Source organism: Schistocerca americana, chromosome 4 (genome assembly GCF_021461395.2).
Source record: "Schistocerca americana isolate TAMUIC-IGC-003095 chromosome 4, iqSchAmer2.1, whole genome shotgun sequence".
NCBI classification, from domain to species: Eukaryota; Metazoa; Arthropoda; class Insecta; order Orthoptera; family Acrididae; genus Schistocerca; species Schistocerca americana.
The window spans coordinates 95,459,743-95,473,660 of NC_060122.1; the positions used below are offsets into that span (position 1 = coordinate 95,459,743).

The 13,918-nt window shown below is 42.3% G+C and overlaps 1 protein-coding gene across 1 annotated transcript in view; it reads left to right on the plus strand.

Annotated features, from left to right (window-relative positions):
- LOC124613277 (tubulin alpha-8 chain-like) overlaps positions 1-13,918 on the plus strand; it is a 65,639-nt gene that overhangs the window by 36,574 nt on the left and 15,147 nt on the right. The window contains exon 4 of the mRNA XM_047141971.1: positions 2,326-2,853. Within this exon, the coding sequence (XP_046997927.1) occupies positions 2,326-2,853 (528 nt within the window). The remainder of the gene's footprint in view (positions 1-2,325; positions 2,854-13,918) is intronic.

Here is a 13,918-nt window from a genome sequence, read left to right on the forward strand (position 1 = left end):
ACTAAAACTACTTTTTAACATTCAACTTTCGTATTCAACCGGTCCAGTACGAAGCGCCTTACTAATTACATTTTCAAATGATGATATTGGTATGTCAGGGTCATAATGTGCCTTCTGCCAAGCGAATTGTAACGTAAGCTTATACTTTGGTGCAGCTGGTGACGTTGATTGCATAGCACAGAGTGAAGTCTGGTGACGAAATGACGATGGTGCATCTTTATCTGCGGTTTTCCGCATGTAGAGCTCATATTGCCTAAAGAAGTATGCATCAAGAGATTGGAAACATTTTGCTGCCTTCAATTTCCTATTGCATCAATATTTTGTTTCTTCGCATTGCCAAAGTTCCTCTCTTCATCCAAATGTCTCTCGCAGTAACACGCGCAGTTTTACAACAGAATGGCTCATAACACTGTTTTTTGGATGAGTGGTTTATATTCTAAGCGTATTTCGGTGCAGTTTTGAGCGTGTGAGCATCTGACACTGCCACTGTAGATGGTGATTTGTCCGTAGTGTGAGGACATTGTCGGCGTTATTCGAGAGGAGTAGGGTATGTGCCGTCAGCGGTTTTCACCTTCTCCCTTCTCTCATCATCATACAACACAAATATGACACCACACGTATACTCACATCCATTACAGTCAGCATTTTTAACAGATACGGGAATACTCAAGAGACAGCTTTCATACGTGGAAAGGAAAAGGTCCATTGTGCGCAGAGGAAGAAAATCCTTTCCGAGCTGGAGGCTAACTAAACCTTCCCCTAGGGTTTTCACAGTGAAGAATTCCATACAACTCTTTCTTCCACTTTTTGTACCATTTTACAGTTATTTCTTCAGTTTTGGGTACCTTCTTGACACTTTTTATCTCACTGACATTTATTCATTTTCGACTCTACCTCTTTTCGTCAACACGCTATGCCTAATGTAGTTCGTCTGTCCTTTTTGCACACGTTGGCCATTTCACATATTGCATAGCCCTAAAAGTCACACTGGTCCACGCACTTTCTGTCGTATGTTCGTTTCTTCATGATCTTACATGACATTCACGTAAAACGAAAATTTTGTCATTGACTTCGAATCAAAAATATTAAATATATTCCTCGTTCATCAGGCGCTGTTCATCCGTCTTATGTTATTCTGCTTTTACTATTATTGTCATTATTGATATTATTAACAGACTTTTGCTTATTCAGAATTAAACACGTCATATATTTGATGCTTCTTTTAATTTATTCGTTCTTAAACAGTGATCATCGTCCTATCTTGCCGCCGTGATTTGTTCAATAATAGCAACAAAAGATGACACCACCAAACGTAGAATTTTGAAGATTGGACAGCAGCTCTTTCATCAAGATGTAAATTACATAAAAGCAGAGAAAGCTAAGTAAGTCTTATTGAAGGGTGAATAGGAAACTTACGATTCATGATCGGGGAATAAAAACGTCTGCAGGAAAGAAGTAGAGAACCAACAATGAGTTCCAAGGTCATCAGTCCCCTATAACTTGGAACAACTTAAACCTAACTAACCTAAGGACATCACACACATCCACGCCCGAGACAGGATTCGAACCTGCGACCGTAGCGGTCGCGCGGTTCCAGACTGAAGCGCCAAGAACCGCTCAAGTCTGATTGCACTTACCCAAAAGCAAATCAGTTCTATGTTACAGATTTCCCCTCCAAACATTAGAAATTTGCGTTGTTCTGTGGCAGTTGAGGTTCATGATGTTGTTTGACTTTTGTAAGTGTTGATGGATCTAGAAATCTTGTCATGGGAAAGCTGATTAGACAACTGTGACGATTTGCTGTGGTAACTACGGTACGTCGCATGTAGCGATTACTACCAGTCGCCTTGTAATCATTGTAGTGATCTAGATACATGCAAAAAATTATTCGATTTACTGAAACAGACATACTAATTGCGGTCATATACCTACATGACTCCTAATACAATTCGTAGCAAAGTAGTTCGAATTTCTTTCCAGTATTATAGTGTGTTCAGTTACATCAAGTCTTTTCGCATATTATTGTTCTTTTGTACTTAGACATGTTGTACAGGAAGTACTAAGAAAGTTTTGTTGGTAACCACTGTTAATTATACTATTTCAAACCTATTTCTTCTGTATACAGTTCATCTCTTCATCCTTTGAAACAGCTGATCAAATTATTATTTCCAAACGTTCTGGCCGCTGCCAGCAACTTAAATAACTCATTGTTCAACTCGAAATTTTCGGTTTGGGCTGTCCCACTGGATTTTCAGCATACGTTCACAGTTCATACACTCTTCGCACCGCCTACGCAACCGCGTGCTTAGGACTTCTGTAACACAGGTATCTACGGCGGTGGTGGAGCCGTATAACGCGGTGCTGACGACGCACGGCACCATGGAACACTCGGACTGCGCCTTCATGGTGGACAACGAGGCCATCTACGACATCTGCCGTTCGCGACTGGGCATCGGCAGGCCGCGCTACATCAACCTGAACCGCCTGGTGAGCCAGGTGGTATCCTCCATCACGGCGTCGTTGCGCTTCGACGGTGCCCTCAATGTCGACCTGACCGAGTTCCAGACCAACCTAGTGCCCTTCCCGCGCATTCACTTCCCTCTGGCCGCGTACGCGCCCGTCGTGTCCGCGGACAAGGCCTACCACGAGGGCATGTCCGTCGCGGAGATCACGGCCGCCTGCTTCGAGCCGAGCAACCAGATGGTCAAATGCGACCCGCGGGCAGGCAAGTACATGGCCTGCTGCATGCTGTACCGCGGCGACGTCGTACCCAAGGACGTGAACGCCGCCATCGCCACAATCAAGAACAAGCGCGGCGTCCGCTTCGTCGATTGGTGCCCCACTGGATTCAAGGTAAGCCACCGGTCATGCCAGAATATCTCTTCCTGTACACAGATCTCGCAGGTTATACGCACTATAAATGTATATGTTTTTCGTTCCTCATCATGTGTGAACCAGTTCGCTCGTTTAGTGACTCTAATGTTCAAAAACGTTTGATTTTGTTTTTTTACTTTATTGGCCTCGCGGTACGGTACAGCCACATCAGAATTACGGGGTTGCCTTTACATTGAAGAAATTATTCGTTCATTACCACAAATTGATACTTAAAACACAGGTTTCATTGACAGTAACGGTACAGTCACAATATCACAGTCTTAAGAGAACTTCAAAATGCACCTCATAATTCTTCAGTACCTCAGATTCCACTTCTTTTCACACTGCTTTTTCCAGATGATTCTCTAAAACTTCAGTCTACTCTTCTTTCTTTATCATTACTAAACAGTGTTCTAAGTCTGTATCTGTCCTGGATATGCCGTAAATCCAATATCTGATTTTGCAATGTCTCTGACCATGATGTGGTCCAGCTGGAATCTCCCCTTGTCTCCTGGCCTTTTCCACACATCACTCCTTCTCTTGTGATTTTTGAACAGTTGTTCACTATTACTAGCTTAAATTTATTGCAGAACTAAATTAAACTTTCTGCTCCTCATTCCTAGAATTGAGTCAATATTCTCTCATAACTCTTTCTATTCCTCCCTCTACTACAGCATTTCAGGCACCCCACAAGCTTACTAAATTTCATCTCCCTTTGCATTCAGAAGTCCACCTCCATAGCTGTGTGGTCAGTGTACATGGTTGCCATGTGGGAGACTCGGGTTCGATTCCCAGTACTGGCAAGGGGGGTTGGGGTTATTTTGGGGGAGGAGACCAGACAGCAAGGTCATCGGTCTCATCGGATTAGGGAAGGATGTTGGCTGTGCCCTTTCAAAGGAACCGTCCCGGCATTTGCCTGGAGCAATCTAGGGAAATCATGGAAAACCTAAATCAGGATGGCCAGACGTGGGATTGAACCGTCGTCCTCCCAAATGCGAGTCCAGTGTGCTAACCACTGCGCCACCTCGCTCAGTGTACTGGCAAGGATTTCTTCTTGGTGGGAGGAATGGTACGGGGTGCAATGAACCTTGTGATGTCAATTGAAGAGCTACTTGAATGAGAAGTAGTGGCTCCACAGTACGGAAAGTCAGCAAAATGAACAAGGGGGTGGTGTGCTTGACCCTCTATACTATGGCATCTCTTGGGACTTCAGGGCCTGCATGAGTAGCTTGTTTACATAAAGAATTACACATTCAATATACTCACATACTTTCATCTTCTGCTTGCACTACCAGCATGTCTTCTTGAACTGTCATTGTTGGTGTTGGTTTGATGTTGAGTCTTTTGAGAATAATTTTACCTCTAAACTGTTCACAACAACTTATTCTGTCCTATTCCTGTTACACCATTTTTGTCAGACCATAAATTCTTATCTTCTTTTCACTGACACACTATATATCTAACTGTGCCTTTTATTTTCCTTTTCAGATTTTCTAGCTTTCGTACCACATACAGACTTCTGACATTCGACATTCCTACTCAAAGGAGCTACCTTTTCATTCGTTATTCAGCCTTTTTCTCATTGTTACCATCCCCTTGGCAGTATTCTCCTGCATATCTAAAATTCCTGAATCTTTTGCCAATGGAGATATATTGTGACACTCTTCTACATCTATGTCTACATCAATATTCCACAATCCATCTCACGACATGTGGTGGAGGGTACCCCATACCACTATTAGTCCTTTCTTATTCTGTTCCACTTGCAAATAGAACGAAGGAAAAATGACTGTCTATATCACTCCATATGAGCCCTAATTTCCCATAGCTTATATTTGTGGTAATTATGCAGAATATGTGTCGGAGGCAACAGAATCATTCTGCTGTCAGCGTCAAATGACAGTTCTCTAAATTTTCTCAATAGTGTTTCTTGAAAAGAATGTTGCCTTCCCTCCAGGGATTCCCTTTGAGTTCCAAAGCAACTCCGTAACACTTGCACATTGTTCGAACCTACCACTAACAAATCTAGCAGACTGCCTCTGAATTGCTTAGACATCTTCCTTCAATCTGACCTGGTACTGGCCCCAAGCACTCTAGCACTATGCAAGAATGGGTTGCCCTAGTGTCCTATATATGGTCTCCTTTGCAGATGAACCACACTTTCCTAGAATTTTTGCAATAAACCAAAGTCATCCATTCAACTTTCCTACTACAATCCTCACATGCTCATTCCATTTCATATTCCTTTGTAACATTATGCCCACGTAGTTCATCGATGTGACTGTGTCAAGCAGGACACTACTAATGCTGTATCTGAACATTACAGCTTTGGTTTTCCTACTCATCCACACTAACTAACATTTTTCTACATTTAGAGCTCTCTGCCATTTATCATACCAACTAAAAATTTTGTCTAAATCATCTTGTATTCTTTGACAATTATTCAATGATGACAACTTACTGTACACTGCACACCACAGCATCATCAGCAAACAACTGCAGATTGCTGCCCACCTTGTCCACAAAAACATTTATTTATACAGACAATACACCTGGTGATATCCTTGTCTCTGATTAACATTTGCTGTAAAGGACAACATACTGGGTCTATAACTTAAGAAGTCTTTGAGCCACTCACATATCTGCAAACCTGTTCCATATGCTTGTATCTTCTTTAACAGCCCGTAATGCAGCACCATGTCAAAAATTTTGTGGAAATCTAGAAATATGGAATCTGTCTGTTGTCCTTCATCCATAGTTTGCAATATATCATGTGAGAAAAGGATAAAGTTGAGTTTTGCATGACTGATGCTCCTGAAAGCATAATGATTCGTGGACATAAGCTTCTCAGTCTCAAGAAAATTTATTTTATTTCAACATAAAATATGTTTAAGGGTTCTGCAGTAAACCAATGTTAGGGATATTGGTCTGTAATTTTGGCACTCTGGTCTTTTAGCTTTCTTATACAAAGGAGTCACTTGTGCTTTTGTCCATTCACTTGGGACTTTGCACTGGGCAAGGCGTTCGCAGTAAAAAAAAGCTAAGTAAGGGGCCAATGCCATGGAGTACTCTATGAAAAACTGAAAAAAACCAAATTGGGATTCCACCTGGGTCTGATGACTTATTTGGTTTCAAGTCCTTCAGTTGTTTCTCTATGCTAGGGGTGCTTAGTACTATGTTGTCCATACGAGAATCTGTCCAATGGCAGCTTCTAAACCTCATTATTAAATCACGGTGGGTCTTTTCCATCCTTAATCCACTTACTAGGCACATAATTACAATCTTCTTAAACTTTTCCCATAATTCCTCTCTGTTCATTTTACTGCAACTAAGTGATGTCAGTTCACTATCTAAGTAAGATGCTAACAACTGCTTATCTGCTCTTTCTAGTAGAAATACTCTTCTAGCATTCTTGACTGATTTAATAACTTTAGTAACCATAGTTGCTATAATGACATCATGGTCGCTAATCCCTGTTTCTATACTGATGTTGTCGATAATCTCCAGCCCATTTGTAGCTGCAAGATCTACGATATTTCGATTACATATGGACTGCTGAACTAGCTGCTCCAGACAGTTTTCAGGAAATATGTTCAAAAGTACTTCGGATGACTGTCTGTCTCTACCCGCTGCAATGAATCCATAGACATCCCAGTCTATACACAGACCACATTTCCTGTGGATACATATTGAGTATCTTTAGTGCAATGGTTTACATAACCTTCTGCATCCTCACGCTGTTGATCATTGCTGTTTCTTCCACCTTTCATGGGCAGTTCCCCACCCTAGGTGCAAGAGGGTGCCCTGACCATCTGTCTGCTCTTGTCCTGTTTGACATGGCTGTTGGCAGAATGATGATGATTCTCTATACTGGAAATCTTCATTGCTATTGCTGTTGATTTTTATTTAAAATTTAAGCAGTGGCTGGGATAGAATATGGGACTCAGGGTGCTTCAATTACTAGTCAGAGAAACTGCACCTAGATGTCCACTAAGAAAAAAAATTTCCTTGCTGTCAATGAGAATGATGGAAAGAAACAACACTCCCCCATACATACACACTCACATAGCTCGAGTTATCAGACCTATGCTCACGGTTGTAGTGTTAAGTGAAAACTGATAGTGGTGAGGGCTCACTTCTGTTTTATATTGTGTAAATTATGGCATTGTCGAAGTTGTGAGGGTTTTTTACTATTATAGTTTTTAAATAAATTTTGTACCACATGTTCTTCAAATTTTCATGTGATTGCTTTCCAAATGCTATATTTCTATAAATTTCAATTTTATGGATGTTATAGTAAAGTGACGTACTAAATACTGATGTAAACAAATTATGATTAAAATTTTTTTATTATTATAGTAAAACATTTTATTATTATTATTAAAATTAAAGAACTCTGTGGCATGTTATAAGTGTGGGTGACCACAAGTAATATATCCAGGAAGAGGGAAGGGGAGTGGCAGACAGTAACAAGCTTTGACCCCCAATAATGTAACCCTGGATCGACCCCTGGACAACAAGTAGGCAATGAAGTATAGAATGTCCACACCTCATCACAGAATGAAGCAGGATCAGCAACATCCACCTTACTGCAGATGCATGCCAGTAGGGGCAGTAATATGTTATACAGGACATTCATCTTGGCTTCCATATAACCTTTAGTAGTAATGGGAGGTAACATGACATCTGTGAATTATGTGAACATTATCATAGGCCACTTGCATCACTTCACGTCTTGCCCAGTGATGATGGCATCTGTCACAAGGACAGAATCATGCTACAGTGGTTTGAGCAGCATGATAGTAAACTTAATTTGATATCTTGAGTACCAGCTTTGCCTAATCTGCACTAATGGAACACTTCTGGGCTGGTATCCCTGCCCACAAATCACACTGAACAGCACAGCTGAGTGTCAGCCAGGGGCCCTGGGTTTGATTCCTGACTGGGTCAGAGATTTTATCCACTTGGGAACTGGGTGCTGTGTTGTCCTTATCAATTTTTCATCTAAAATGCACAGATCACTGAAGTGGTGTCAAATAAAAAGACTTGCACTAGGCAGCCAAGCAACCCCAGATGGGGTCTCCCAGCCAGTAATGCCATAGAATCATTTCACTTCATTTGAATTCTAAAGATAGACCAACACATTTGTAGTGATTTGGCTCATCATTGTGAATGTTGCGGTAGTGGATATCACAGCAGGAAATTCAGTTGATGTGGAATGGACATCACTAAAAAGATATTAGAAGTTGGGCAGAGAAGAATAAGTACAAGGAGGGTAACTGTATAGAGAACCTTGTGTAATAGAAATGTTTCAATTGATTGATGAAAGAAGTAATAACAAAAATATTCAGAGAAAGACAGCCACTTAGGATTGAGGTAAATAGGAAATAAAGAGAATCAAAGGGGAAAAGGCAGCAGGAAAAATGCGAAGAAATTGAAACAGAAATGGATTGGAAAGGCTGTTTCAGCATTTACGTAAGAAAAAAAACAACCATCAGTGAAACTAAAATCAGAGCCAAAAAAAGCAGACAGGTAGAAAAAAGTACATTGAGGTCCTCTATGAGGTGAAGGAACTGTCTGATGAACGGATAGAAGAAAAAATATTGAGTCAACACGGAAGACATAGAGCATCCAGTATCAGAGTCAAATTTTGACACAGTTTTTGAAAATTTTCAATCAAAAAAGTCCGAAGGCTTGGGTAATTTTACTCTGGAATTTCTAAAACACAGGGGAAAGTTGCAACCAGATGACTACTCAAGTTGATTTCTACAGTAAATGAGTCTGGAGACTTACCACGAAAGCTTCAGAAAAATATCATCCACACACTCCTGAAGATAATAAGGGAGTCATGAGTTCCCACATAATCAGCTTAACAGATCATGCATCAAAGATGTTGAGAAGAATAATACACAGAAGAGTGGGAACATACTGCTCAATGTTGATCAATCCGTATTTAGGAAAGTTAAAGACAAAAGACATGTAGTTCTGCCATTGTGCTTATAATAAAAGCAAGACTTCAGAAAAATCATGGCACATTTATAGGATTAGTGGTCTCACAACAAGTGTTCAATAATGTAAAATGGTTCGATGTTCAAAATTCTGAGAATAGTAGGTGTGAGCTATAGTAAACAACACATAAAATACAATGTGTACAAGAACCAAGAGAGAAAAATAAGAATAGAAGGTCAAGAACACTGACAATATGTACATCAAAGAAGCAATAACGGAAATATACACAGTTAAGTATGTGTGACAGCTAGGAGATGACATATCCATCCCAGCTTATGTTTTGTATGCTGTGGAAGAGATTTTTCTACAAATTAATTCAGTTTTGTAATCAGCCAAATATTGGAACACGTGAGGCAATACTGACCTTACGACTTATCTTGGAAGAAAGATTAAGGAAAGGCAAACCTACATTTCTAGCATTTGTAGACTTTGAGAAAGCATTTGACAATGTTGACTGGAATACTCCCTTTCAAATTCTAAAGATGGCAGGGGTAAAATACAGGGAGCGAAAGGCTATTTACAATTTGCACAGAAACCAGATGGCAGTTATAAGAGTCGAGGGGCATGAAAGGGAAGCAGTGGTTGGGAAGGGAGTGAGACAGGGTTGTAGCCTCTCCCCAATGTTATTCAATCTGTATATTGAGCAAGCAGTAAAGGAAACAAAAGAAAAATTCGAGTATGTATTAAAATCCATGGAGAAGAAATAAAAACTTTAAGGTTCGACGATGACATTGTAATTCTGTCAGAGACAGCAAAGGACTTGGAAGAGCAGTTGAATGGAATGGATAGCGTCTTGAAAGGAGGATATAAGATGAATATCAACAAAAGCAAAACGAGGATAATGGAATGTAGTTGAATTAAGTCGGGTGATGCTGAGGGAATTAGATTAGGAAATGGGACACTTAAAGTAGTAAAGGAGTTTTGCTATTTGGGGAGCAAAATAACTGATGATGGTCGAAGTAGAGAAGATATAAAATGTAGACTGGCAATGGCAAGGAAAGCGTTTCTGAAGAAGAGAAATTTGTTAACATCGAGTATTGATTTAAGTGTCAGGAATTCGTTTCTGAAAGTATTCGTATGGAGTGTAGCCATGTATGGAAGTGAAACGTGGACGATAAATAGTTTAGACAAGAAGAGAATAGCAGCTTTCGAAATGTGGTGCTACACAAGAATGCTGAAGATTAGATGGGTAGATCACATAACTAATGAGGAGGTATTGAATAGAATTGGGGAGAAGAGGAGTTTGTGGCACAACTTGACGAGAAGAAGGGACCGGTTGGTAGGACATGTTCTGAGGCATCAAGTGATTACAAATTTAGCATTGGAGGGCAGCGTGGAGGGTAAAAATCGTAGAGGGAGACCAAGAGATGAATACACTAAGCAGATTCAGAAGGATGTAGGTTGCAGTAGGTACTGGGAGATGAAGAAACTTGCACGGGATAGGGTAGCATGGAGAGCTGCATCAAACCAGTCTCAGGACTGAAGACCGCAACAACAACAACAACATAATCAGCCAGTATAATGCATGAGTGAGACTTATTCAGGAACCTGGAAGGCTCATTGGCAGGGACTGATTACACACTGTTCGTAATTATAAGCAGAGTTTTCATAAACTTGGACCAAATTTGATGTTTGACCTTGAACTTTGGTGATAGTGATCTTCACATTACATCATACTCCCCTCCCCTTCTTGCACCTTAGTCATAGGTGTATTGATTGAATGAATACAGAATGATGCAAGAGGTACTAGTGTAACCTACAGTGTATGACACAATGTGTGCTTATATTGTTTGGTGATTCAATACATATCTGTTTCAATGATAAAGTTTTCCTCATCAAAGAAACGAGCAGTTAATTTCCTCACACTGCACGGTGTGTGTGGCAGGTAGCAGTGTGGTTCCAGTGGGGATGGCACACACCACTCTGACACGCGCAGTGACAACAAGCCCAGTGGGCCTTAATGTGAGGGTGACACAATGCTGCACCGGCAACTGCAGTGGGAGTGGCACTGCACTGCAGTCAATTGGTGTGGTGGGGTGTGCTGTGGTATGGGGGCAGGGAAAGTGGTAATGTGTGAGTGCATAGGCAGGTAACATATCGTGGGTAGCGCACTGTGCACTCCACCTGCATGATGTACTGTGCAACGTCCTGTCTCAGTGCTGTGGGTATAAGGTGCTGTTGCCCTGCTTTGGTAGGCTGGGCCACACACCACCACGGGCGCATGCACCAACATTGTGGTGGTGGTGACCGCTCTCTTGACACCATTGGCGCAGCAATGCTGGCTGGTGATTTGGGCATGGTGGATGAGGATGGGTCAGGTGACAGCGACAGGGTGGCGGGCATCGGCAGCAGCTCTGCTGGAGTGGATGATGGCGGTGTGAACAGCAGGGCAGCTCTTACCCTGGGGTTCCACAGCCTGCCACTTGGGCTAACATTGTTGGCCAAGTTGCCATCACTGTCGCTCGGTGCCTCATAATTCTCAATGGGCCAGTGGTGTGCAAGGTCTTTGTGGGTCAAGGGTGTATGCCAGCCTCAGACGATCAGTGGAGATTGTGATGGTGGCACCTTGGAGACACGTGGAGAGCACCTTGGTATTGTGTGAGAGTATGAGGTGCAGGCCCAGATATTGTCGATGGAGTAGCAGTTGGCATGCATCCACCCTGAGCATCACGTGAGTACGTATGCCGAGGTTCTGGTATGGCTGGTGCTTGCCGTGTTGCCTGGTGGGAGGCAGTGCATGCAGCTGTATAATCGAGTTGTGGAGTTGCTGCATGAAGCCCAAAATGCAGGTTGTGGTCAGCAGGGTGTGTGGCTTGATGAGGTCACCTGGGACAGTGAGCGGCTGCTCATAAATGAGCTTGGCTGCAGATGTGCCCATATCAACTTTGTGTGCTACCCGTAAACCTAAGATGACTATAGGCAAAACGGCAGACCAAGTTTCAGGGTGGGTTTAAGTGTAACTTTTGAAGACATGTGAAACTGCTTCATCATGCCACTGGCAGCAGGGTGGTAGCACCACCATGTCCTAAAGTGCACATGTATGCTGCCAGTTTCTGCTATGATCGTAAGTGAACAAGACAGGAACTGCTATCCACGGTCCCTGGTGACATGGTGGAAGCACCCAAAATGTGAGCCCCGCATGTTTATAAAGGCCTAGGTCACTTTGCCTATGATTATGTCGGATAGCGGACAGCTTCTTCCCAACTGATGAATCTGTCGATGACAGTAAAGAGAGACTGGTAGCCATTGGATGATGGCGGGGGAACGTACAACATCCTTATGCATGTGCAAGAAGTGATGATCCACTGAGCGGAAAGAGACAATAGTCATGCTCGTGCCTGCCATCTTTTGAACCCTGGCACAGGATGCAGGTGTGGGCCCAGTTGGTGCAGTTGCACTGGGTACTGGGCCAAATGAAACACTCCTTAATGAGCACAGCAGATGCATGGACACTAGGTTGAGCCAGGCCATGCAGGTATTTGAAGGCCTCCCTTCCAAAGTCCTGGGGGAAGGGAGAGCCAAACTGCGCTTCAAGGGGGCACCAATGTCAAACCAGACAGGTTTGTGGATGCCTGGTATCCCTCACCGTTGCAGGCCATATTTTCATCATTGCACAATTGCAGGAGCTCAGGTTGTATGTTTTGATGCCAGCCAACTACTGCACATCTGTAGTGAACTGTACAATATATTCTTGCTGTGGGAACTGATGGGGTGATATCTGCATGCCCTCCTTGCAACTGACACCTTTTGTCAGTAAAAACTGTAAAGTGGTGCTCCTCCACAAACAGGAAGAAGTACTTAAATGCCTCATACACAGCTAGGAGCTCTCATTCGTATGTTTCACAATGCTGCTGTGGTTCTGTGAGCTTTGCTGAGAGAAATGCCAGAGGCTGCCAAGTCTCCTTGATGTGTTGCTGCAGGATTGTTCCTATGGCAGAATGGCTGGTGCTGATAATAGTTGCAAGTGAGGTGTTTGGGTAGCGTTAGGCTCGGTGGGTGGTTTGTAAGGAATCATAATACAAATTGCTCGAAGCTGTATGACATTTATACCATTCAGGAAACAAGCCTGTTGCCTTTTGTGCAATTGCCCTGGAGTGTGGCCATGAGTGGCTCTTGCATGCTCCCAGCTTTCTTCAGTTGGCACCTAAAGAAATTCACCATTCTGAGGTACCTGCAGCATTCCTTGTATGTAGTGGGATACGGGAACTTAAATACAGCCCAGACCTCTCACCGAGGGGGTAGGAGCCTGCAGACAGTAGTCTGTGCCCCCAAGAAGTCAGTCTCTGGAACACTGAAAACACACTTCTCGAGGTTGATAATGATACCTGCCTTCTTGAGGCAAGATAATACCTCCAGGAGACAACAACAGTGATCTGAGAGGTTGTGTGGTAAATCAGGATATTATCCAAGTAGGTGCAATGTACCAAAATGCAGAGGAAGACATTGTCAAGGGAAGCCCTGCCACATCTGGGCAGCATTTCAGAGCCAGAATGGCATGAAAACACTCTTGAAGAGGCCAAAAGATGTAATAATGGCCATCTTTCCCATGTCCTTGGGGGCAACCTGTTCTGCGTAAATGCTTTTGTGCAGTTCACTTTGCTAAAAATGGTTACATGACACAGGTCTGAAATGACCTTAACTAGGACAGGTCACAAGGGTCAGCACACAAGACTGCAGAGTGGAGGGGGTTTGCCCAGTGACAGCAATATTACTGACAGTTTCAATTATAAGAAAAATTTAATTTATACAGATTTTGATCAGTTACTATATGGGCCCAAATTAAGCAATTTTTTTTAGTGACAAAGAAACAACAAGAAATGTACAGGCTCACATCATATTATTTAATAAATGGGCCACAACAGTCACTTAATTACCGATTATCCAACAAAGATTTAACTCAAGTTGATATTGCCTGGAACTTTAGTGCAAACACTAATTCAAATAAGGTAAAATATTTTTAAAAATGGGCTACATGATTCATAGAATTACTAATTAGCCACATGAAATCTGTCCAGAACCATTTAAATAAAATTTT